The sequence below is a fragment of the Diutina rugosa genome (assembly GCF_008704595.1).
Source record: "Diutina rugosa strain CBS 613 chromosome Unknown scaffold4_size502443, whole genome shotgun sequence".
Lineage (NCBI taxonomy): Eukaryota > Fungi > Ascomycota > Pichiomycetes > Serinales > Debaryomycetaceae > Diutina > Diutina rugosa.
This window is the reverse complement of record NW_022995100.1, coordinates 334381-354975: the sequence shown is the minus strand read 5'-3', so window position 1 is coordinate 354975 and position 20595 is coordinate 334381. Positions and strand designations below refer to the sequence as shown.

The window sequence follows — 20595 nt, the reverse complement described above, 5'->3', positions numbered from 1 at the left end:
AGGAATTGCAGGATGTGACGGTCATGTTTTCTTGTTGCATTGAAAAAAAAAGGGTTACATCGTGAGGTTGCCACTTAGGGTCCGGGCGGGCTGTAACGAAGACAACTGTCGGGAGAATTGTGAAAAATGCAGGGTTCCACAATGCCCCTCGAGTTGTGAGGACAATTGAGTTAAAACGTACGCTAATGTGGGTGATGTATCTAGCCCGGGGATACACGGAAGTGGTGCAAAGCTTTTCTCGATGAGGGAGGGCGCTCTTATCTTAAACGCGCGGTCATCGATATTCCCCCACAATACGTCATTGTGCAGGGACCACGTTGGATACTATAGTACTACTGAGGTGCAAATTGTTCAATGCTATGCTCTGATATATTCCAAACACACTACATGAAACCTTCCAAAGCTCGCAAAGCCTTTTCCAAACGCTTAATGCCCACATCATATCTTTGTTCATCGATGACCATATCCAGAGTTAAGCGCAGTAACAGATCAATAATTTTCTCGATAAGTTGTTTCTCCCTGACAGGTAAATTAAGTTTGGCAAACTCCTCTCCAATAATTGTCCCATTGACACTTTCGAGGAGGTTTACAAGAGTCGTGTAGCTGAATGGTTTAAGCTCATTCTTTTTCTTGGACTTCTTACCCCGCGTACTCTTGCGCTGAGGCTTCGGGTTGTGAATGAATACAGGCTCCCCAATGTCGTAGTATTCATCGTCATCATCAGCATCAGCAGCGGCAGTATTCACGGGAGGTTGCGGGGCACGCAGTTGAGGAACTGGGGTTCTACTGGTTACGGGCTTGACACGGGTCTGAGACAGTACTTGCTGTATACGCTCACTGGTTTCACTGGGAATTATGGGCGGAGCAACAAACTCGTCCTTATTCCCACCAGTATCAATCAGGGCATTGTCATCCTCATCCCGGTTGCTCAGACTGAAATCGGTAATCTCCTCAATGCCAAATGAGTCAGTTTTAGAAAATCGTTGCAGTTCATCCCGTGCTCTTTCAACTTGCTCCGCCAGAGGACGTGGTGGTAAAGATCCAGTCAGGGGAACTGACCGGTGCTTGGTTTGCCGACGGTGTTCCAAAGTAGCTTCTGTGTCGGTAGCCAGTCGGCCAAGGTTTACCGATTGGGGGTGAGTTGAAGATGATACCACCTGTGGATGAGTTTTGACAACATTTGCCGGTCTCTGAGGCAGGCGCAACGCTTTCCCACGTCGAGGAGAAGGGGTATCGCTTTCCACCTCGGCACGAGCAGTTGCCATCACTTTGTCAAGATCCTCCGTCATTGTACGTCGGTGACTGGGTGGGGGAGGGCCTCGATCCATGTCGTCCGTGTTGGTACGACGGTGTCCTTTAGTTCGTGTCTGTCCAGCCACGGATGGTGGAGTTGATGAAGCCGGAGGGGCACCTTGCGACCCTTGGAATCGGTCCAACTCATAGGCTAAGTCGCTCAGGTAAGCCTGACTTATCTCTGAGCGAGGTCTTCGGGGCAGTCTGGGTGGGACTGTTCCTCCCAAGTTTGTACTATAACTGTAGTCGGCCTCCCGACTGCTATCATGATTGCCTCTCTGAACGTCCAACGGAGCTGGTCCTGCTACCAGTGACACTTCCAGTCCTGCTATCAGGCCCTGGTCCAGCAAGTTCTTTGGAACCACCACTGATATAGCCATGTCGTCAACCGTGTCGATTTTCCCCAGATACTCGCTATAGTTCAGCACAAACAGGTGTACCTTGCCTGCGGCATATTGTGGAGCAGCAAAGTTGTCGGAGGATTGGTCGGGATTTCGCCTAGGGGAATGGCGATACTGGTGTGGGTCGTCCTCCATTGCTAGCGGAAAAGTTGGTTGATCGAGAGTTAAAAAGGTCGCGCCGCATTTCCCCCCTACCCCTTTGTTATTAATTTCGCCAAATGCGATATATCGTATGCAAAGCGATAGTAGACTGCACCGCGAGGCTAATACCTATGAAGGTGCAAACGTAACACTTCAATATCAGCATTCCTTGTATTTGATCATTTTATGGACTTTGCTAGAGTGCATGTGAGAATCTGCCCTAACATCTTCAAGTTACTGCCGCTCCCTGTGACTCTTGCGTTCGGCTTGATAACTGCAATCAGTTAGCGATAAGTGGACAGGATCCCCCTATTGCAATAGGGGCGAACTGCAATTTGCCAACGAGAGCCGAATGTGACATTTTGACTTTACAGGCCGGTCAAGTGCGGAGCCACTCCACGCTGGCAATGAAGTGACCCGAGAATGATCTGCAAATTACAAATGGCCTATTCAAATCCATCGAATCTCCAACAGGTTGTCAAACTTAACACGATGCATCTATATATGAAGCGCTAACAACGATAGAGGTAAAACAGAATGATTTAGCCTCGAAATATCGCCTCTCTTTTTTATATCAACATGTTTGCATTGAATTTAAGCTGCAGAAACATTGAAGGTGTCCACCTTAGATGGTACTCAAGTATTCCACCATCTTGAAAACAAAAAACAAACAAGATTGTGCGAAGTGAATTAGCAGGTGTTTTACCGTCTCATAACTATAATGATATGTTGCGGTAAGAGGTCTTTATCCAAAATTGTACAAAAATTATTAAATCTAGCAGCTTAAATACGCCTTCGAGTATTTTAGATGTTTATAAAACTATCTAGCTTAATACCATGCAGACTAAAAAGCAAAACTTAACTTTTCCGCAATGACAGGATCACCTTTTGTATTTGTGTAAAGTGCACAAATCAAAAGTTGGGGCGTGTAGCTCAGTTGGTAGAGCGTTCGCTTAGCATGCGAAAGGTCTTGGGTTCGATTCCCAACTCGTCCAAATTTGCTTTTTGGCATTTTAAAGTCAACATCAGTGAAACGAAATTTTTGTTCTTCCTAATTAAACCTAGACATCAATAGATGAGCTTGTTATTTCACCACTAAGGATGGCCCCAAGACTAATAGACTACTGACGTTTGCAAAAGCCAAACAAAGAAACACATCCAGCAACTTTGTATCAAACCTCCATTCCTTGAAGTACTACCAGAAACTAAACCGACAGTACAACAGGCAACTCTTCGATACTCAATGCTGGTATAGTGAAATGGTGGAATTGATAGCATTTCTCAACTATTACGCTCGTAAAGACGAACCCATCGCTGTGAGTAAAATACTCACACATCACGAGGGACACGACGAGATATACATACTTGGTGTTCACATAATTAGAGTTAGCACATTAACTGAAGAGATGGAGTGTGATGTTGAGGGTGTCACATCGTTTGAGCTATCAAAAGATACTTTCCAGCTCTTCGTGATGAATTCTGCGTCAGTCAGCGATATCCAAATTGATTCGATGATGGTGAAGTTTCGACTTTAACATGGAAGAAACTTCGAGTTGGTGGAACCATGCCAAGGCCCCCCAGAGTTGAGCACACTCATATTGAAGCTCATGTTCGATTCTAGCAGCAACGGTAAGGACTCTAATTTTCCATTCGAAGTGTATAAAACTGATGTGGAGCTCGTGCGTTTAAAAATTACCCCAGCGCGTGAGTGTAAACACATGACGATAAACCATGTTCAACGAATTACCATTGGATCTTGATACAGTCTTGGATCTCCTTTTGGATGGTACTCAACTATACGTGGCCTGTCGCAATAATCGTTTATTTGTTTACGATGTTGGTATGCCCACCGCACTACCTGTCGAGATAGTACTTCAATCCATCCCCGTATCACTCGCGACAAGTCCACAGGGATGCTTAGTGGGCTGTAGTGATGGGTCTGTTCGTATAGTGGATTCTGAAAACTTCAAAGCTGATGAAGTCTTGTGCGTTGGTGAAGGGGTGGTTAACTTTGTTCGTTACATGAAAAATGAACAACGTGTCTTAGCTACAACAATTGCTGGAGATATCATTACGTCAAGCATTCGTACCGGCGAAACTCATAAGCTTCGAACTAGTTCAAAAATATTTTGTGCTGACGCCACTGATGAAGTTGTTGTTTTAGGTTTGGCTGGCGCCAGAATTCAAATTTACAATTCATATGATCTTTCCCAACCTCGAGAGACCAAAGAATTGGGCACTATTCACCAAGTTAGAAGCATTCGATGCTTACCAAACTCTTTGGGGTATTCGTTGGCAACACTTGATGGAAGAGTACTGCTCGAGTATTTTCAAGACCCTCTCGCCAATTTTACGTTCAAATGTCATCGAGTCATTGATCGCGCTACCAAAACGGATGAGGTTTTCCTGATAAATGCTCTTGTTTTTGCTGATGATAGTGAAACCCTATACACGGGGGGAGGAGATGGCACTGTTTGTGTTTGGAATTGTCAGAAACGAAAGCGAACGCGCATATACCCACAATTTTCGACCAAAAACAATAGAGCTGTATCGGTAGCGAAGATATTTATTGCTGGGGATGTGTTGGCTGTGGCGGTGTCGGATGATCTGTACATACGGGCAACTGACACTCAGCCATGGGCTCCCCAATATCCTAGTAAAGTTTACACGAGAAATCTACGCGATCTTTGATCAACAGAAATACTTCCATCTAGCAATTAAAAACTTTCGCATAATCATGGAGCATGTATCGTATTACTCTGTTTCCTTCGATCAATTTTCCGCGCTCTATGTCCTTTAGTGGATTTAAGGTCAAAATCAAGAGAAAAATCAATTCATTAGGTTTGAAAACCACCTAGTGCTCACATGAAATTTATCCTGAAATATGGACAATGTAATTGTGAGTGTGATTTTGACGGCATCTTAAGATTGTATAATGTCGGCTCTCATATGGAACAAACAAGTAACTTCGCAAAAGTGTGTTTTCATTTGCCACTCTGTAATCTCATATTGGGAACATTTGAAACAATAAGTGCAATATTTGTTCTGTAAAACTCTGGCGATGTACGTGTGTGCTTATACGTATTGTGCCTAACTTGAATCCTGCCTCACCCGGTGGGAGGGCATCGGAGTTGTGAGCGCGTCAGATGCGTCATCTCATCATAATGGACGCTCGAACAGAGAGGTTCAAGGACTGGCTCAGGTCCTCGACGATTGATGTTAGTCCAAATATTGAGATTGAAAATCTCTCAGAGCAGCACATGGGTCGAGGAGTGGTCGCTATTAAACCTATAGCATCGGGTGAGACGCTTTTCACCATTCCCCGGCCGATGATATTGAATGTGGCCACATCACAATTGGTGATTGACAAACCTGATATTCTTGAGAAGTTGTTGAACTTGGGGCAATGGCCAGCACTTATAATTGTTCTTTTATATGAATTACTGGTTGTGAAGGAGAAGTCATCATGGTGGGATTATCTTCAAGTACTTCCATTTACCGAGAACGAGGTAAAATTAAATCAGCTCATATTTTGGGAACCTGAGGAATTGGAGTTATTGTTACCATCTCTCGTGAATGAAAGGGTGGACCGTGCGTCTAGTGAAAAGATGTATAAAGACGTCAAGCATTTGGTGAAAGAATGGAATCTCGGATTCGAAGTCGACTCTGAATTGTTTCATCGCGTTGCAACTACTATCATGTCATACTCATTTGATGTTGAGCGTCCTGATGCTGATGATGAATCTCTAGAGCTGGATTCGATGCCAGAGATTCAAGCTGATGGATACTACAAATCATTAGTTCCGCTAGCTGATACTTTAAATGCGGATACTGAATTCCACAATGCCCATTTAGAGTACAATGAGGGAACTCTCGTAATGAAAGCTACTAAAGATATTGAGGTGGGGGAGCAGATTTTCAACACATACGCCGAGCACTCTAACTCTGAGTTGTTAAGACGCTATGGATACGTTCAAGTTCATGGCTCCCAGTATGATTTTGGAGAAGTTCCATTCACTAAAGTATACGATCAATTCAAAGACCATGTCGATTTTGAAGTCATCAAAGAAGCCTTATCTTTAATTGCTGATGAGGACGATGATGATGAGGACAATCAGGGTATTTGTCACGAAAGCTACGATTGTTTTGCCACAGGTGAAGTTGAGATTGAATTAATTTTGCTTGTTCAAGTGCTCTCGATTGCAGCGCAAATTGAAAACGTCGATATCGCCATGGTTAAAAGAATTTATCACAAATGTTACCAATTAGTTGAGCTGAAGCGAGTCACCAAAAAAATGGCAGAAAATTTCTCGAACATAATTGCGAGTCGTCTTTCAGATTACGAAAATGTCGTGGAGAATCCTGAAATCGCTATCACTCGCAAACAAATGGCCGAAATTGTTAAAATTGGAGAGAAGCGTGCCCTTGTTGCAGCTTCAAACCCTGCAAATTCCCTTATTCTTCAAGGGGATCCTCTCAGCAGCATTGATGATGCCAAGCTTATCCGCAACATTACGAAGAAACGCATGAATGATGGAACAGAGTCCGCCACTAAAAGACTCAAGTAGATGTTAGAATATATACCGATAATTAGATAATACTTTGTATAATAACTACAGTTGAGACTCCTCGCGCACCAAATCTAAGGTTTTTATGACCAAAGGACGGGGCCGCAGCACCTGAAATCCTTTGACATTAGAGGCATGAGTCTTTTGGCGTCGATGAATTAGGGAACCTGCCCGTTTCAACATGGTTTGTGGGTTTGTGGGTTTGCTGCAGTTCTCGTTAGCTTCAAATCGAGCATCCCAGAGTGCTTGAACTTCGAAATCTATAATAGAGTCAACCAGGTATTTCTCGTAAACGCGGTCACCCTCACGTATCCTGTAATCTTGAGATTGCTTACGCATATTGGAAAACCGTTGAAGTTTGGCAAACGATAAATGTTCGTTAAGAGTGTCTTCCAGAGGCAGCGTGCTTTTGCGTATTTCCACAACTTGTGGCCAACTTTTAGTACCTCGAAAATAAGATTCGTCATTCAAGTCAACTTCGTCGTCTTCAATCTCTGTCGTCAGAGATTCGGCCATAGCTGAAAGCTCACTCGAAAGTTTGCTTACTCTACGCCAATGGGCATATGCTGACAGTGGTCGTGACAGTCGTGCTGATGGTCTCCCAATCGAAGACTCTGCTGCCGATTTCAATTTTATGTTGCTCTCGACAACTGGCTGATAAACGTACTCTTTCAGTAAATCACCCTCCTTGAAGCTCACAACTTCATCATCATCTAACTTTCGAGATTCAATGATGGACACAATTGTAGTACCAAGACACCACATGAGATTTAAAATGAAGCAAATTGCAACAACCATGTGAATCAAAAGTTGAGCATAAGCCACACAAGTCCGATTTGCTTCGCTGATATCCAATTCCTTGATGAAAGCTATATTCAACACGGTCACCAAAAACCGCGCTACAGGTAACATCCACCTGGTGGAGTACCACATTATCGGTGCGTAGTAGGGACGGATTGCAAACAATGCGCATAAATCAATTACCTCCAAGACAACGAGCACAATCACCTGTATCTTACCATTATTTTGGACAGCTCCAATGATGCACAGCTTGATGACGACAAGTCCAATTTCAATCGCAACAAAGTAAACTGTGTCCGGACGATAATGATGATAGTAGAATGCCCAAAGCAAGATCAGTCTTAACAGCATATAGAGCCTTTGCATGCGATCATTTATGACTAGTCGCCAACGCTTGACAGTGATTAAGTAGCGAAATATAAACCAACAAGTAGTCATGATCCATGCCACAAAAAGAATCGAAGCTAATATTATAATGACCTCCGTTCCATTGTGAGAAGAGTTTCGCGATGTGTTGTTTGAATGGCGTCTGGAATCACTTCTGCATGATCCAATATCAACATCTGGCAATAGTGTACCATTGGGATAACGTGGCAATTCACTGCAGAGCATTGGATTCAAAAGATTGTACGATCCATTGCTAGCAAACGCCTGCTCGTAAATTTGGTCCATACTGGGCAACAAGAAGTTGTGTGGTCGATTACTCTGACCCCAAAGATAGAACAAATAGGTGGTGAGGGTTAGAAATGGAACACCAAACAAAGCCAATACGGAATGGAAGAACTGTCCCACCAAAAAGTATAAATTCTTTTTCAAAGTGAAATGATAGCCCTGCTCCACATCATGTAGCACCAGTAACAGTTTGGGGTGAAACCTGTGAAAAGTTTTGTCAATCAAATACTTAAGGCCCAAAAATGACTCCTCGACAACCACCGTGATTGCTACCCAAATAGCAAGAATTATCATGAAATTAGGCCAAATATCAAATGACAGCAACCCCCACAGAAAGGACGTGAGCGAGCCCAAACCCCCCGCGTTGTAAGTGATGTATACGTTATCGGATTTGAGTTCACGATTCGTTGGAACAATCTCACCGCCATGACCGTGAGTATTGTGACGCAGGTGGTATAGTCTGGCATCTATTAAAGCACACCAGCGAATCTGCGAAATGAAAGGTTGAAAAAATCCTGGATATCTTAGATCCAATCCTCCCAAAAACAAAGCAAACTGAAGGTACACGATTATTCTTGTGCTGTCAGCATCCAACTGCTTGAGTAGTCTCAGATTACAAATGGTGGATGCACGATATAAGAAAGGATTCAGTGACTCTTGATAGCTCGAGTTCACGATTGTGAAGATATTGACCAATCCAGTGATCACGAGTAATGCGATGGTACCATATAATATTAGGTCACTGATTGCTTTGGGTTGAATGGGTGTCACATAAATTCGCAGGCATCCAATTATGCCATTATTGGGAAAATTAGGAGCAATGACGTAAAATTTGACCTGGTATGACCCCAACTTGTGACGCAGCTCACCAATATCAATGTCGTAATAAAAGAATATTGAATCTCCAGGATATACAGGACATTGCACAATATCACCAGTGATATTGTGGAAATAATCCGGAAGTGACACGTTGCGGTCTAATAAGTTTGTAGGAAATTTGTCACCCAAACCATATGTAGCTGGTGGCGGTGGTGACAGCGGTGGCAATTGTGCGTCCCGCTCTGATTCATCCCGAAACGCCAGTCGCTTGGAATTTGCCAGAATTGATGCATTAGAAGCCGGTACAGGAAGCTCAATATGAGGTATATACCCTGGTAGTCTTGGGTCAGTTGTGACATCGGTAGTATTTTTCACTGCCAACAAATCACAAAATCGTTCGGTCTTATTGAAGAAGGTTTTTCCCATAAAGTCTACCTCGATAAATAAAGTCGTGTAGGTATTGGTTTGATAATCCACATCAGTGAACAACAGTCCATCGGGACGCAACAAGCCGGGGTTGGTATAAGGATTTGCCCTGGTATTGATGAGGAACTTCATTCTTTGGAGGTCATCGTCAATGGCCACATTGATGACAAATTTGTCTAGTATCTGCTGTTCACCTCGAGGGAAGCACGGCTGAGTCTGCACAAATGCAGCCACAGCGATCCCCAAGGCGAACAACATCGATAGTAGAAACATCAATGGCTACTGTGGTTCGTAAGACGCCACGGTAACCGGGTATCGTAGAGGGCTATGACTCTTAGAATTAGGCGTGTTAGCCTCAAGGTGCAGTTTGCATATAATAACTAGGGAAGGCGCAGTAGGACGTGTGGACTTTTAAGAGCGCAATGGTTATCTAAGACAAGCCATGTTGAAGTATTGTCAACAATTGTGTTTTACTGTGACATTGAAGGAGCAATAATCCAAAAAGTTCCTTAATCTTTTAAAGTTTCGATTAGAACTCGTTGCATTTCTTGTTTGATCGGTTTTAATACCGGATGTAGAGGTTCTCAAGCAGATCGAGCGATTTTTAGGTAGCAGAGTACATCGTGAGGAAGGAGAGCTTCCTCGGCCTAAACTTGGCATTTGGTTGGACAAAACTCCCATATATCGTTGAACCAGAAAACCAGAGACAATGAATAGAAAGGCTTTGTGGAACTATAATGTGAGCCAAATCTAAGTAACCTTCCTGGTTTAGATATTTTGAGTCTCTGTGAACGATGTTAGAGTAAAACACGTAAATGTGCAATTGTGAGCCCACGTGAGTGCCGTCTTATATGCAGACAAATGTGAATCAAAATTCGAAGGTCCCAGGAAAACATCGATATCAGGGGACTGGAATGAAAATTGCCAAAATCCGTAGCATCATATAACTCCTCAATGCTTGTCCTGTAGATACCGATGAAGGCACTACTACAGATAACATCATATCATTGTGCTCATCTCGCGTAAAATTTTTCACTGCGTTTTCGTAGGTAAAATTTGGTCGCAGGAAATTTTCATTCTAAATCATCATCATGTCCAAGCCTACCTTGTTCATCCTTGAACAATCGCCCAAGTCCCAATTCCTTGTGGCTCTTGCCCAATACTTCGAGTTGGACATTGAAGTCAGCACTGACCTTCAGAACCCTCTCTTCACCAAGTCGTTCCCTTTGGGTTTGACTCCCGCTTTCATCGGTGAGAAGGGCTACAAGTTGACTGAACTCCACGCTATCTACCAATACTTTGTGTCTTTGATCTCTCAAGACGTTTCCAGCTTGTTGGGTAAGAACGCTAAGGAAGCTGCTCAAGTGACCCGCGTGTTCTCCCTTGCTAACGACGATGTTGTGTACTCCGGTTTCCCCGCCGTGTTCATGATCACTGGCAAGGCGCCTTACAACAAGAAGCTTGTGGACGAAAAGTTGGCCAAGTTGAACAAGATTGCCGATGTTCTCGAAGCTCGTTTAACTACCCACACCTTCCTTGCCACTGAACGTATTACCTTCGGTGACATCTCGATGGCCTTCTGCTTCGCTCCTTTCTTGGCCACCGTGTTGGCTCAACCTTTCGTGAAGTCGCACCCCAACTTCCACAGATGGTTCAAGACTGTCACTGCCCACCCCATTTTCGGTGGTAAGATGGACAAGTTTGAAATCCCTGCCCAACCGTTGGCCTACCAACCCCCTAAGAAGGAAAAGAAGGAAGCTGCCCCCAAGGCTGCCGCTGCTCCTAAGGCTGCTCCTAAGGAAGCCGCTCCCGCTGCTGAAGAAGCTCCCAAGAAGCCTAAGCACCCTCTTGAAGCTTTGGGTAAGGCTTCTGCTCCCTTGGACGAATGGAAGAGAACCTACTCCAACGAGGAAACCAGAGAAGTGGCCATCCCCTGGTTCTGGAAGAACCAATGGAACCCTGAAGAATGGTCGTTGTGGAAGGTTGACTACAAGTACAACGACGAGTTGACTTTGACCTTCATGTCGAACAACTTGGTTGGCGGTTTCTTCAACCGTTTGTCGGCTTCGACTAAGTACATGTTCGGTTGCATGGTTGTCTACGGTGAAAACAACAACAACGGTATCACCGGTGCCTTCTTGGTCAGAGGTAAGGACTACGCCCCCGCTTTTGACGTTGCTCCTGACTGGGAATCTTACTCGTACTCCCCCTTGGACCCTTCGAAGGAAGAAGACAAGGCCTTCATCGACAACATGTTCGCTTGGGACCAACCCGTCATTGTCAACGGTGAAAAGAGAGAAATTGCCGATGGTAAGGTGTTGAAGTAAATAGTTTAGTGTCCAGTGGCAATAAATACTCATAGTGTTTAAGATTAATCATGCGTAATATTTTTGTATGTACAGGATGCTTTAGCTCATTAATCGTTAACCTTACCTCTCAACTTAGGGTACAACCGTTGAGCGTGATAGTTGATCGACGATAATCTCTCCGGTTGGGGCTTGAAGGTTTCCATACAAGACTTCAAATCATTTTCCAAAGCCTTGCACAGGGACGAACCTTCTCCGTTAGACGCCCAACAATTCAACAAATTCAGCATAAGTACGTAACATTGGTTCGTGGTCTTCGCAACGGTTGGCTTACGAAGTTTCAACCGAGGCAACGGTGGTAAACTTTTAGGAGGAGGTCCAACCTTCTTGTATGCCATCTCGGAACCGTGGTGGTGGTGAAAAGTTTTTGGATGGACTTATGCGCACGCGCGCTACCATCAAAGTGAATTTGAACGGACCATGTATGTTATAAATTATAAATAGATTTAAATCGTTAAAATTGCGCTGGCGCTATTCGTAATATGGAGTATGGGCTAGCCAAAGTTATTCAACGTAATTTTCGAAATTTCCCCAATTGCATTTCACACCTACTCGGCGCACTGGACGGAACTCCCGATCAAGCTTCCAGCGATTCAACCAGTGGAGGCGCTTGAAGTGTGGGTTGCTATTTTGATAGGGTTCAAACATCAAAGCGTCTATGTCACAAGGTATTTTGATAGGCTTAAAGTGATGCATCAACTTGTATTTGATGACATTATTGATGTTCTGAACCAACTTTTGCAAGAACTTTTCAATAGCTTTATCATCCAAGTACTTTATTCTGGTCAAGATGTCAACTTGGTCTTCGACATTTATCAAAAACAATTTGACTAAGTGGGCCTTCAATTGTCGACGATGCTTTACGGATCGCATGATATTGGCAAAGTTGGGCACGAGATTAAACTCTTTTTCGACATTCCGGTACTCATACATGGAATCTGTATTGCGCAGGCGCGATTCACAGAGTTTCCATTGATTTGTTTTGAGGTCCTTAAACAGAAATTCAACATGGCGTGTCAGTGGAGAGCCAGCCTTAAGCACACCAGATATCTCGTTTACTAGCATCTTGCGCATCAACAATATCTCATTTTCAATGCGCACGGATATGTCAGGGTTTTGAGGAAGCTGATGATATCTAGTAATATCGGGAATTACAATCAGATTCGGTGGCATATCCACGTGTTTTCGATAGCCGTCCATTTTGTTCCGATAGTGCTTTGTAATCTTTTTTGGGTCGACCAAAACGGAATGTTCTGGGTCAATAAAATCAAGATCTCTCTTATGCAAAGAAACTTTGGTACTGAACCATGGAAGGTCTTCAACGAACTCTTGGGGTAAGCATTTTTCGATGGGCTCCTTACGAAGTGGAAGACCCAGAAACAGGCGATCAAAACCAACAACATTGTAGGGAAGATTGAATAAGTTTTCAAGATACAAATAAGCACCTGGAGCAAGACTCAACGAATCGATTTCCATTCGACGTAAAAGTTTGAACTTTTTATCTATGCCGTTGAACCCCTGTATAAGTGTTTGCACCGGATCGTCATAGTCATTCAAATAACGCTTGTAGTACTTTAAATGAACCAGTTTATCATTGTCCAACTCTGAGAGTTTTTTGTAAATCTCGTCGACTTGTTCCATTTGTTTTGAGTCTTGCAAGTTTATTTCGTCAGGAAGATTGGCAATGATAGATTTGCGGTCAAGGAAATGATCGGATGGCACGGAGAAGAGTTGTCTACCTTGATCGCAATTCTGTTGTATGATAAGGTCATCTTCGGACATATGGGAGATGATGTCGTAGTAATATGAAAGGATATTCTGATGATGCAGCGGGGGTTGGCGTATAGTTGCCACTGGTTTCAGTCGACTTGAAGGTTCCTCTATCTCGCGAGCGTGACCTTGGTCTTCGTCATGGTTGATTTGGCCCTTCTGAAGCTGCATTCCCAACTTCTTTAGCATTTGCTTCAGTTTCTCATCTTTATAAACCACCCTCAGCCCATGAAGGAACCGACGAGATAGTAGCATTCGACCGGCCATGGTGGAGTGTACCTGACAACTTGATCACCAGTAGAAAAAAGGAGTGGGGGTGCACGTGAGCGCGACAAGCCGAGTCGGAATCATTCCTAGTAGCACCATTAGTATCGCAAGAGCAATATCCAAGTGCGAGAACAGCGGTAAGCGAGTGGGCGTAGTCACCAGTTTTCACTCAGGCGCCCATTGTTGATTGTTCAGTTTTGTTGCATCGAGGATGCACATGTGTTTGGTTGAGCTATTCCAAACACAGAAGAAATTGTCGAGAAAAAAGAAACGACAATGTGGCTCGAGTTGTAACGGTGAAGGTAGCGCCCAGTATCGTTAGTCGAGCAGTGTAATCGTTTTGTTTTGGTGATGTAATTCAAATTCTGCTTCACCCGCAGTTCCGGGCTATTATGAAATATGCAGGTGCCAATGCATTCTGCGAGTCTAGACCTTCCGTTGCTGAAATCTAATGTACATTTCAAAATCCCATCCCATAATAAACGCTAACCAAGAAATAAAATATAGATGCTAAGAGTCTAGTCATTGTAGCTAGTTTTCAAGCTGTTCAACAACTGCTGAAGTTGATGCTCCTCCTTCAATGCTGTTATTTCAATGAGGGGATCGACATCCACCTCGATCAGCAGTACCAGAGACACCAGACCATGTCTGTAAATGCCAGTCGGCAGGGACATGGGTGAAGGCGACCGCAGCAGCAGTACCAGCAGGGGCGACAGCAAGTCGTAACAATCGTCTTGAGCGACTGATAAGTGCACGCGGATTGGAGCTAAGAACAGCTCGAGTTCCACAATCAATTGTTCTGACGACACGCGCAAGTCCCAGTTTAATAAACAGTAGAGCTGACGTTCCATCAAGTTAACGTCGGCAGAGGAGAAAAGGCCGTCGGTGTAGTGAGCCCAGTGACAGTTTTTGGGCAGGGAATCGTTATGAAACTTCGAGGCCACAATGATGCACAGGAGTAAGATGCGATGACGAGTGCACGGTAAACCCTGTGCATTGGCTGGAAGACGAGCTTTGAGTCGCTGCAAATACACAAGAGTCGTCATTAAGGTACCGGTGTAGATGTTGGTATATTTCACCAAACGGGTCAAAAAGGTCATCAACAGGGGCAACGGTTGGCCGTCGGGTTGTACCGATTTAGTGTTCTTGCAAGGTAAAATTTGGAGGGTAGCCACGACGAGTTTGTGAACCATGTCTCTATTGACTGGTTGTTGCAAAAACAACTCAAGAGCTTGGTGGTCGACGGACATGTGTAAGGAATCGAAAGGATGGACTAGGGTGAGCGATAGCTGAGAAGATCGAGGAACAAATCGACGGGTTTTAAGTAATTCTCCAGTTGACAACGCGTTGGAGTATTACGCCTACAATGCGCGCGCCTCAAAATCTACAAGGGGTTGAATGCGCGAGTAAATTGATTGCATGCGTGTACGCCCTCCTCTGATTGTTATTTACAAATCTGTAACCTGCAAACACCGTGTTTTTCGCCCTATACGGCGGCGCTCGCTTTCCGCACTGAGCGGTTATTATTTAAGGCTGTGCATCACATTTGGGTACTGGGCGATGATGCGTTAAGGTATCCTAGCTGAGCCTTAATGACGCCCGCTTTCTGTAAGGAAAGCACACTTACATGCTGCTGGCGAAGCCCACATGTCGCTGATTGGAGGAGACCAATCCCCCTTTTACCATTCACCAAATATTTGAGTAAATAACGATATTGGACTTGGTAACGAACCTTTGAAAAAAAAAAAAGGAAAAAGCAACGCGTGGACCTAATCGGAACGGTCCTACAATAAAAAAAGAACTTCAGGGGCAACGATGGGGCAATATCGTAGATCTGATTTTTCCTGTCTAGGAGTAATCAAGGAGGTGGCGTAAGACTAGTTGGGAGTAATTGGTGATACATGTACTTTGAATCACGTTAAGGAGTTAGCGACAAGAAGTTATTCCCACGAACCCGAAGACCAATCATAACGGTTAGGCGATTATTCCTCTTCGAGTTGTGTGAAAAATTTTACCTTTTACATGGCGAATGCTGGAGGCAAACCAATCGACTGGTCTCCATAATGACACATCGTCTGATAAATAATGACAGAGCATTTGACGTAGTCTAAGAACTCGCTTTCGCTTTGAAACTGGGGAAAGAGCTACAATATTTCAGCGAGTTTTGGATCTAAAATGCCATCGACGTCACTTTACATGACACTTCATTAGCCACCCTCGTCGATTGAATTTTTCAAATTGAAATGCAATGTTGACGCTGAGATTTGGCTTACAAAGTGATGAAGTGTAAAGCACCCGAGGCACTCGTTGGTAAAGGCTGTTGGTATGTTCTGTATGGTTAGTATCAGTCAACAATTTGGGTATAACTATGGTCGATCATGTAATGAGTACTCTGACTGGTGCACAGCTTTTTGTCATCATCCTGATTACTTACATTTCCAAGAGTTGAATATTGTATAAATGAAACGCGATGAGTCTGAAATATTTATAGCGAATTGCTAGTATGCAGTCTCGAAATTTAGGTTACCCGGATAGTGCGAATTGATACCCTAAACCCTAGTTATGTGAGACAATGAGGTCTGAAAAACAAGCAATTGAATTCCTAAATGGTATTGTTACATATGCTATTAAAATTAATTTGTTAGTTCACACTAACCCGAAAGGTCCACTTAGGTTGTCAGCGTATGGAAGATCACCAGGTTCAGGAACGTCAAGACTGACTCCATAAAGGCCGTCTTGCTTGATCTGAAGCATTTGCAACCACATTTGATCAATGGAAGCATCATTTTGAAGGTTAAGCTCTTCCAAGTCAGATTGGTCAAATTGCGACGAGCCAGCGCCCATACTATGTGGTGTGGAATTAGACGGTTTTTCTTGAATATTGTCTGGTTCCAATTCATCGGCAAGATTCACAGGATGCTTTTTCTGCACCAAATAATCAAGGGCATTTTCACATATCAAGGTCAATTCCTTGACCTGGTCTGCATTGTAGTGTAAATTCGATCGCTCAGGACCGTTAGATTTACAATATGCATGAAAATCGTCGCTACGACAGATCTTCAAAATGTGAGAATGACTCTTGGAGAATTTCCATGCAGCGTAATACCGTTGAGATACTCGCAGCATTGTGGCAATAAAGAATCGTACAATTTTCGTGACGGCACGACATAAACGATGTAGCAGGTCTACCTGAACCGCGAAAGCACGATCAAGTTTCATTTTTTCCGCAAATCGTTGATCTTGTTTTAGTTGCCACAATTGATTTGATGCTCTCGTAACAATGGAGAAAGTCATATTTGTGATCAGATGACAAACGTACACCAAAGTCCCGAGAATAAACAGATCAGCCTTTTCACCAAAACATTCCTCACTCCCAAAAAGAAGTACGTGAATTTGTGGAATAAAATGATAGCAAAAGATGGCAAGCATCTTCATTTGATAGAAGTACATGTGATCGTAAAACCCATGCTTCTCATTGATATTCATAACGAAAAACATGACCTTGCACAAACTGATTCTGGCTATGAGGGATGTTCGACAAAAAAGCACCTTGTAACAAGGGAACACAAACTTGGATTTGTCAAATGGTTTCAAGAATTCATTCACGTCTCCATAGAAGCTGATTAACTCATGTTCAAGGCGGGACAAATCAGCTAACACCTTTGATTGTTTTGGCAGTTATCGCATATTCGTAACTTCCTCGTGAAACCTCACAAAATCTTGATAGATTTTCTGAAGCTGATTATATGGATTGGCGATATCCTTCTCAAGCCACTCGAGGCGACTATTGCCAGCTCCCGCAGTGTAGAAAGGCATTCTAACATCGTATTGATCAACGAACACATTGCGAGGCACCCCAAGCTGAATCGATAACTCCATATCCATACCAATAAGCACAAACCATAGTTTCCTCGCCAAATGAGCTTTTCTCAAGTCACTTCGTGTTTCTGTACTATTTGTGGGCTCTCGATTCAAGCCAACCAGAATTGCCATTCGAATTAAAGTAGCGTCCATAACCATCTGGCTATTGCCATTTTCCATCAATAAATCGGGACTGTACAACTGAAGAAATCGAATAAGAATTCCTAGTTGGACTACTTCCACACAATCAACATTAATTCTATCGAATTGTTCGAAGCACAATTGAGCCATGTCAGATACCTCAATAGGCACAGGATTGTTCATCAAATAAGACACATCTGTGTCTTCTGTAAGCAGTTCCATCACCGGGTCATTCAATTGATTAAGCATTGTTTCATTTTCTTTGATCTGATTGGAAAACAACAGAATATACGTTGCACGAAGTAAAATGAGGAAGATTCCAATGGACGCAAAATCTGACCATTGCTTCACAGCTACGGACACAGGCGCATCGCTATCCATACTTTGCGGTCCTATGATACGCTCAACATCCTCATAGAGTTGCCATTCATCGATGAAAGGCATGTAAGGGTAAACCCTATCAAAAAACCGACGAATATACATCCATATAGCCTTTCGATTCGGTAAAAGCATGCTGATTTTTTCGGCAAGTTGCAACTTTGGGTCAATCACGCCTTCATACACTGTGAGTCCAAGCAGAAGAGTGTGCTTATTTACTTGTCGCTTCAACTCCCTGAGTTCATTATCTGGACGCTCAACCTTATTGGTGTAAAGTTCTGTAAATGCCTGGATTTCTTGTTCTGATCGCATGGGGATGCCCTGAATGGGGTTTTTGCTGGCATCAACACAATCTTTAATATACAGAGTGACCATGTTTAAGCAGGAGTCTGATCGAACCATTCCAACCCAGGTGTAAATCTGATAATTAATTATGCGGGATCCCATACGCCAAATGGGATCGACTCCTTGGTGGATGTTGAGCACATCCAATGGGGAGCAAGGATTTACTCCTATGAATTCAGGGTTGGCATCAGGATGATAATGGGGAAGATCCATCATTGCCCCAGGAGGGAATGAATGCTCGATATACTGGTTTGAGGAGTTATGTGCATCCCATGGTCCACCTGGTTGGGATGTCTTCAATGCGATATGGTCCGGTGGTGTCGCCCCTGGGTGCAACGGAGGTGGTGGTGGAAGATGCTTTACATTGGACTGAACGTTGAAGCTTGGTGGAAAACTCGTTGGTGCATTCACAGACTTGCCATTGAATGGAGGCGCCATCGGAGCTTGTAGCAGTTGCATATCTTGGTAAGGATGGCTCTCCCCACCATTAACAACAGGTGTAGCATAGTGGTTGATTTGCTGGTTAGTTTGGTTAGGAGAGCTTCCCTGGCCATGACTGCGCTGTGATGTTGGCGAAAATTCGGAAGATCGCTGGCCTGACCCAAGTGTTGCCTCTATCTCGCTGATTTTTGACCTTAGTTGTATCAACTCCAGTAATACCTCCGCTTGGCCACCGTTTTCATATCCTGTTGTGGTCCCATAAGGTTGCATTGGTGGCATTGTCGGATTTGGAGGTATCGAAGGACCATTAGCAGGAAATACGGAAGTTGGTACTTGCAGGCTAGGTATTGGCGGTGGCATCAAATGTTGTGGAGGTTGCTGGGGTCCGCCGTTGATTATATTAGTCTGTGACTCTCTTGAGTGCAGAGGTTGCTGAGAAGGGTTTGGGGGTATAGTGCTCTGATGTGGTGGCAGTGTCTGTAGTGCTGGTCCCGGCTGAGGTATATCATGTTGTGCAGGGGGTGGTAAGGATTTCGCATTTGAGGGCTGTCGCTGTTGTGAAGGTTGTTGCCGTAGTGGTTCATTCTGTTTAGTTGTCTCCAGGGTCGCTGGTGGTTCATCCGAAAACGTTTGGAATCTTTGCACATTGAACTCGCCTGTCTGGATGGGGAGCAGTAGAACGGGATCTGTCCATGTTGGGTCCGTGTAAGCGCAAAGGGGAGCCACGTTGTATTTGATACACAGTGAGCACGGTCGACCCCGATCACATTTGACTTTGCGGCGCTTGCAATAGTTACACAGTAACAGCATGCGGTTCCGTTTCCTGGGAGATTCCATGGTGGTAGGTGGGGTATGGAACTTCGAAGTCAGGGAAATGGCAGGCGTTTGTTTTTCCTTTTGGGCGTATAGTTTGAGGGCGACTTATGAGTTTAACGAACGATACGCACTCACCGCAGGGTATCAAGACGATGGGATATCAGAAACGATCGGGAAATTCCCCAAAATTGGCAATACTAAAGGATAACGGTACCGTAGGATTAACAAGCGAGAATAATTGAAGGAGTAGAGAGAGTTGCCTGTGAAGTTATCGGCTTAGCTGCGTTTTGAATTGAGCCTTGACTAGCATGTACGCCTCTTTCGATCATCAAAAATCACAATACGCTATTAGATGGGGCCTAGAGATGACACTGAGAGAGACTTCATAAAAACGACACCGACCAATTCTTAGGATAATCCTGTGACTCGAAAGACTATCTTGTTTATTCGACCTTTATTGGTCAAGAACATCTTAGCCGCAGATGAATTTCAGATGATGTCAGCCTAACGCACGCAAGCGCGAACTACCATTGCTTTCATTGCAAACCTGATCAATCTCTTTCATCATGCTTCATAATATTCGAAAGATTTCACATCGGGTGATTCGTGAAAGGCGTGCTTCTAAGGAGAGTCTTATTTAATTACCATTACACTCTATTTCATCTACCGCGTTCGAAAGCGCAATTCTTGATGAGGAAATACATGACCTACGCGCATATTCGGTACATTTCCTAAAAAAATCGTTGGTGCATCGATTAGCGATCAGAGTTTAAGATTTGACTGGACAGAACGCGAAGTGGAAGCTTTTGTGAAACATTCAAAGATTGTCTTTATATCTCTTGGTCTTTCGCTACTGTCTCATACTGTTACCGAGGTCATGTGAGATGTGGAATACATACAACCATAAGGATGCAGAAATTAAGGCATGGGTATGGTTCGAAGCAAGGAAAATAATAAGCCTCGTTTTGCATCACATGTATCTTTAATTTTGAAATCTGAGAAATTTTGCGAAAATACTATCAAAGTTGAATATTATCTGTTTACAAGAATTTAATGTTCCCCAGGTTACCGCAATTGTCATTGTCAAAA

General features: G+C 43.7%; 10 protein-coding genes across 10 annotated transcripts; 3 read left to right on the top strand and 7 right to left on the bottom strand. All coding sequences in view use genetic code 12, as the record gives it.

Annotated features, from left to right (window-relative positions):
• Window positions 1-383: 383 nt before the first annotated feature.
• On the bottom strand, window positions 384-1829 carry DIURU_001670 (uncharacterized protein; the record flags this gene model as incomplete). Its single annotated transcript, XM_034154239.1, has 1 exon — window positions 384-1829. The coding sequence occupies one exon, from the start codon at window positions 1827-1829 to the stop codon at window positions 384-386; it is 1446 nt and encodes a 481-aa protein (XP_034013628.1).
• A 1737-nt stretch (window positions 1830-3566) lies between these two features.
• BUB3 (Bub3p) lies at window positions 3567-4526 on the top strand (the record flags this gene model as incomplete). The annotated part of the gene is made up of 1 exon (XM_034154237.1): window positions 3567-4526. The coding sequence occupies one exon, from the start codon at window positions 3567-3569 to the stop codon at window positions 4524-4526; it is 960 nt and encodes a 319-aa protein (XP_034013627.1).
• Window positions 4527-4981: 455 nt separating this feature from the next.
• RMS1 (ribosomal lysine N-methyltransferase) lies at window positions 4982-6403 on the top strand (the record flags this gene model as incomplete). The annotated part of the gene is made up of 1 exon (XM_034154236.1): window positions 4982-6403. One exon carries the CDS (start codon window positions 4982-4984, stop codon window positions 6401-6403), a length of 1422 nt encoding a protein of 473 aa, XP_034013626.1.
• A 45-nt stretch (window positions 6404-6448) lies between these two features.
• DIURU_001667 (uncharacterized protein) lies at window positions 6449-9379 on the bottom strand (the record flags this gene model as incomplete). Its single annotated transcript, XM_034154235.1, has 1 exon — window positions 6449-9379. One exon carries the CDS (start codon window positions 9377-9379, stop codon window positions 6449-6451), a length of 2931 nt encoding a protein of 976 aa, XP_034013625.1.
• Window positions 9380-10212: 833 nt separating this feature from the next.
• DIURU_001666 (elongation factor 1-gamma) lies at window positions 10213-11448 on the top strand (the record flags this gene model as incomplete). The annotated part of the gene is made up of 1 exon (XM_034154234.1): window positions 10213-11448. One exon carries the CDS (start codon window positions 10213-10215, stop codon window positions 11446-11448), a length of 1236 nt encoding a protein of 411 aa, XP_034013624.1.
• Window positions 11449-11537: 89 nt separating this feature from the next.
• On the bottom strand, window positions 11538-11825 carry DIURU_001665 (mitochondrial 37S ribosomal protein mS37; the record flags this gene model as incomplete). Its single annotated transcript, XM_034154233.1, has 1 exon — window positions 11538-11825. The coding sequence occupies one exon, from the start codon at window positions 11823-11825 to the stop codon at window positions 11538-11540; it is 288 nt and encodes a 95-aa protein (XP_034013623.1).
• A 166-nt stretch (window positions 11826-11991) lies between these two features.
• On the bottom strand, window positions 11992-13524 carry DIURU_001664 (uncharacterized protein; the record flags this gene model as incomplete). Its single annotated transcript, XM_034154232.1, has 1 exon — window positions 11992-13524. One exon carries the CDS (start codon window positions 13522-13524, stop codon window positions 11992-11994), a length of 1533 nt encoding a protein of 510 aa, XP_034013622.1.
• Window positions 13525-14042: 518 nt separating this feature from the next.
• Window positions 14043-14774, bottom strand: PCL1 (Pcl1p; the record flags this gene model as incomplete). Its single annotated transcript, XM_034154231.1, has 1 exon — window positions 14043-14774. One exon carries the CDS (start codon window positions 14772-14774, stop codon window positions 14043-14045), a length of 732 nt encoding a protein of 243 aa, XP_034013621.1.
• Window positions 14775-16170: 1396 nt separating this feature from the next.
• Window positions 16171-16650, bottom strand: DIURU_001662 (uncharacterized protein; the record flags this gene model as incomplete). Its single annotated transcript, XM_034154230.1, has 1 exon — window positions 16171-16650. One exon carries the CDS (start codon window positions 16648-16650, stop codon window positions 16171-16173), a length of 480 nt encoding a protein of 159 aa, XP_034013620.1.
• Window positions 16651-17202: 552 nt separating this feature from the next.
• Window positions 17203-19050, bottom strand: DIURU_001661 (fungal specific transcription factor domain-containing protein; the record flags this gene model as incomplete). The annotated part of the gene is made up of 1 exon (XM_034154229.1): window positions 17203-19050. The coding sequence occupies one exon, from the start codon at window positions 19048-19050 to the stop codon at window positions 17203-17205; it is 1848 nt and encodes a 615-aa protein (XP_034013619.1).
• Window positions 19051-20595: the final 1545 nt, after the last annotated feature.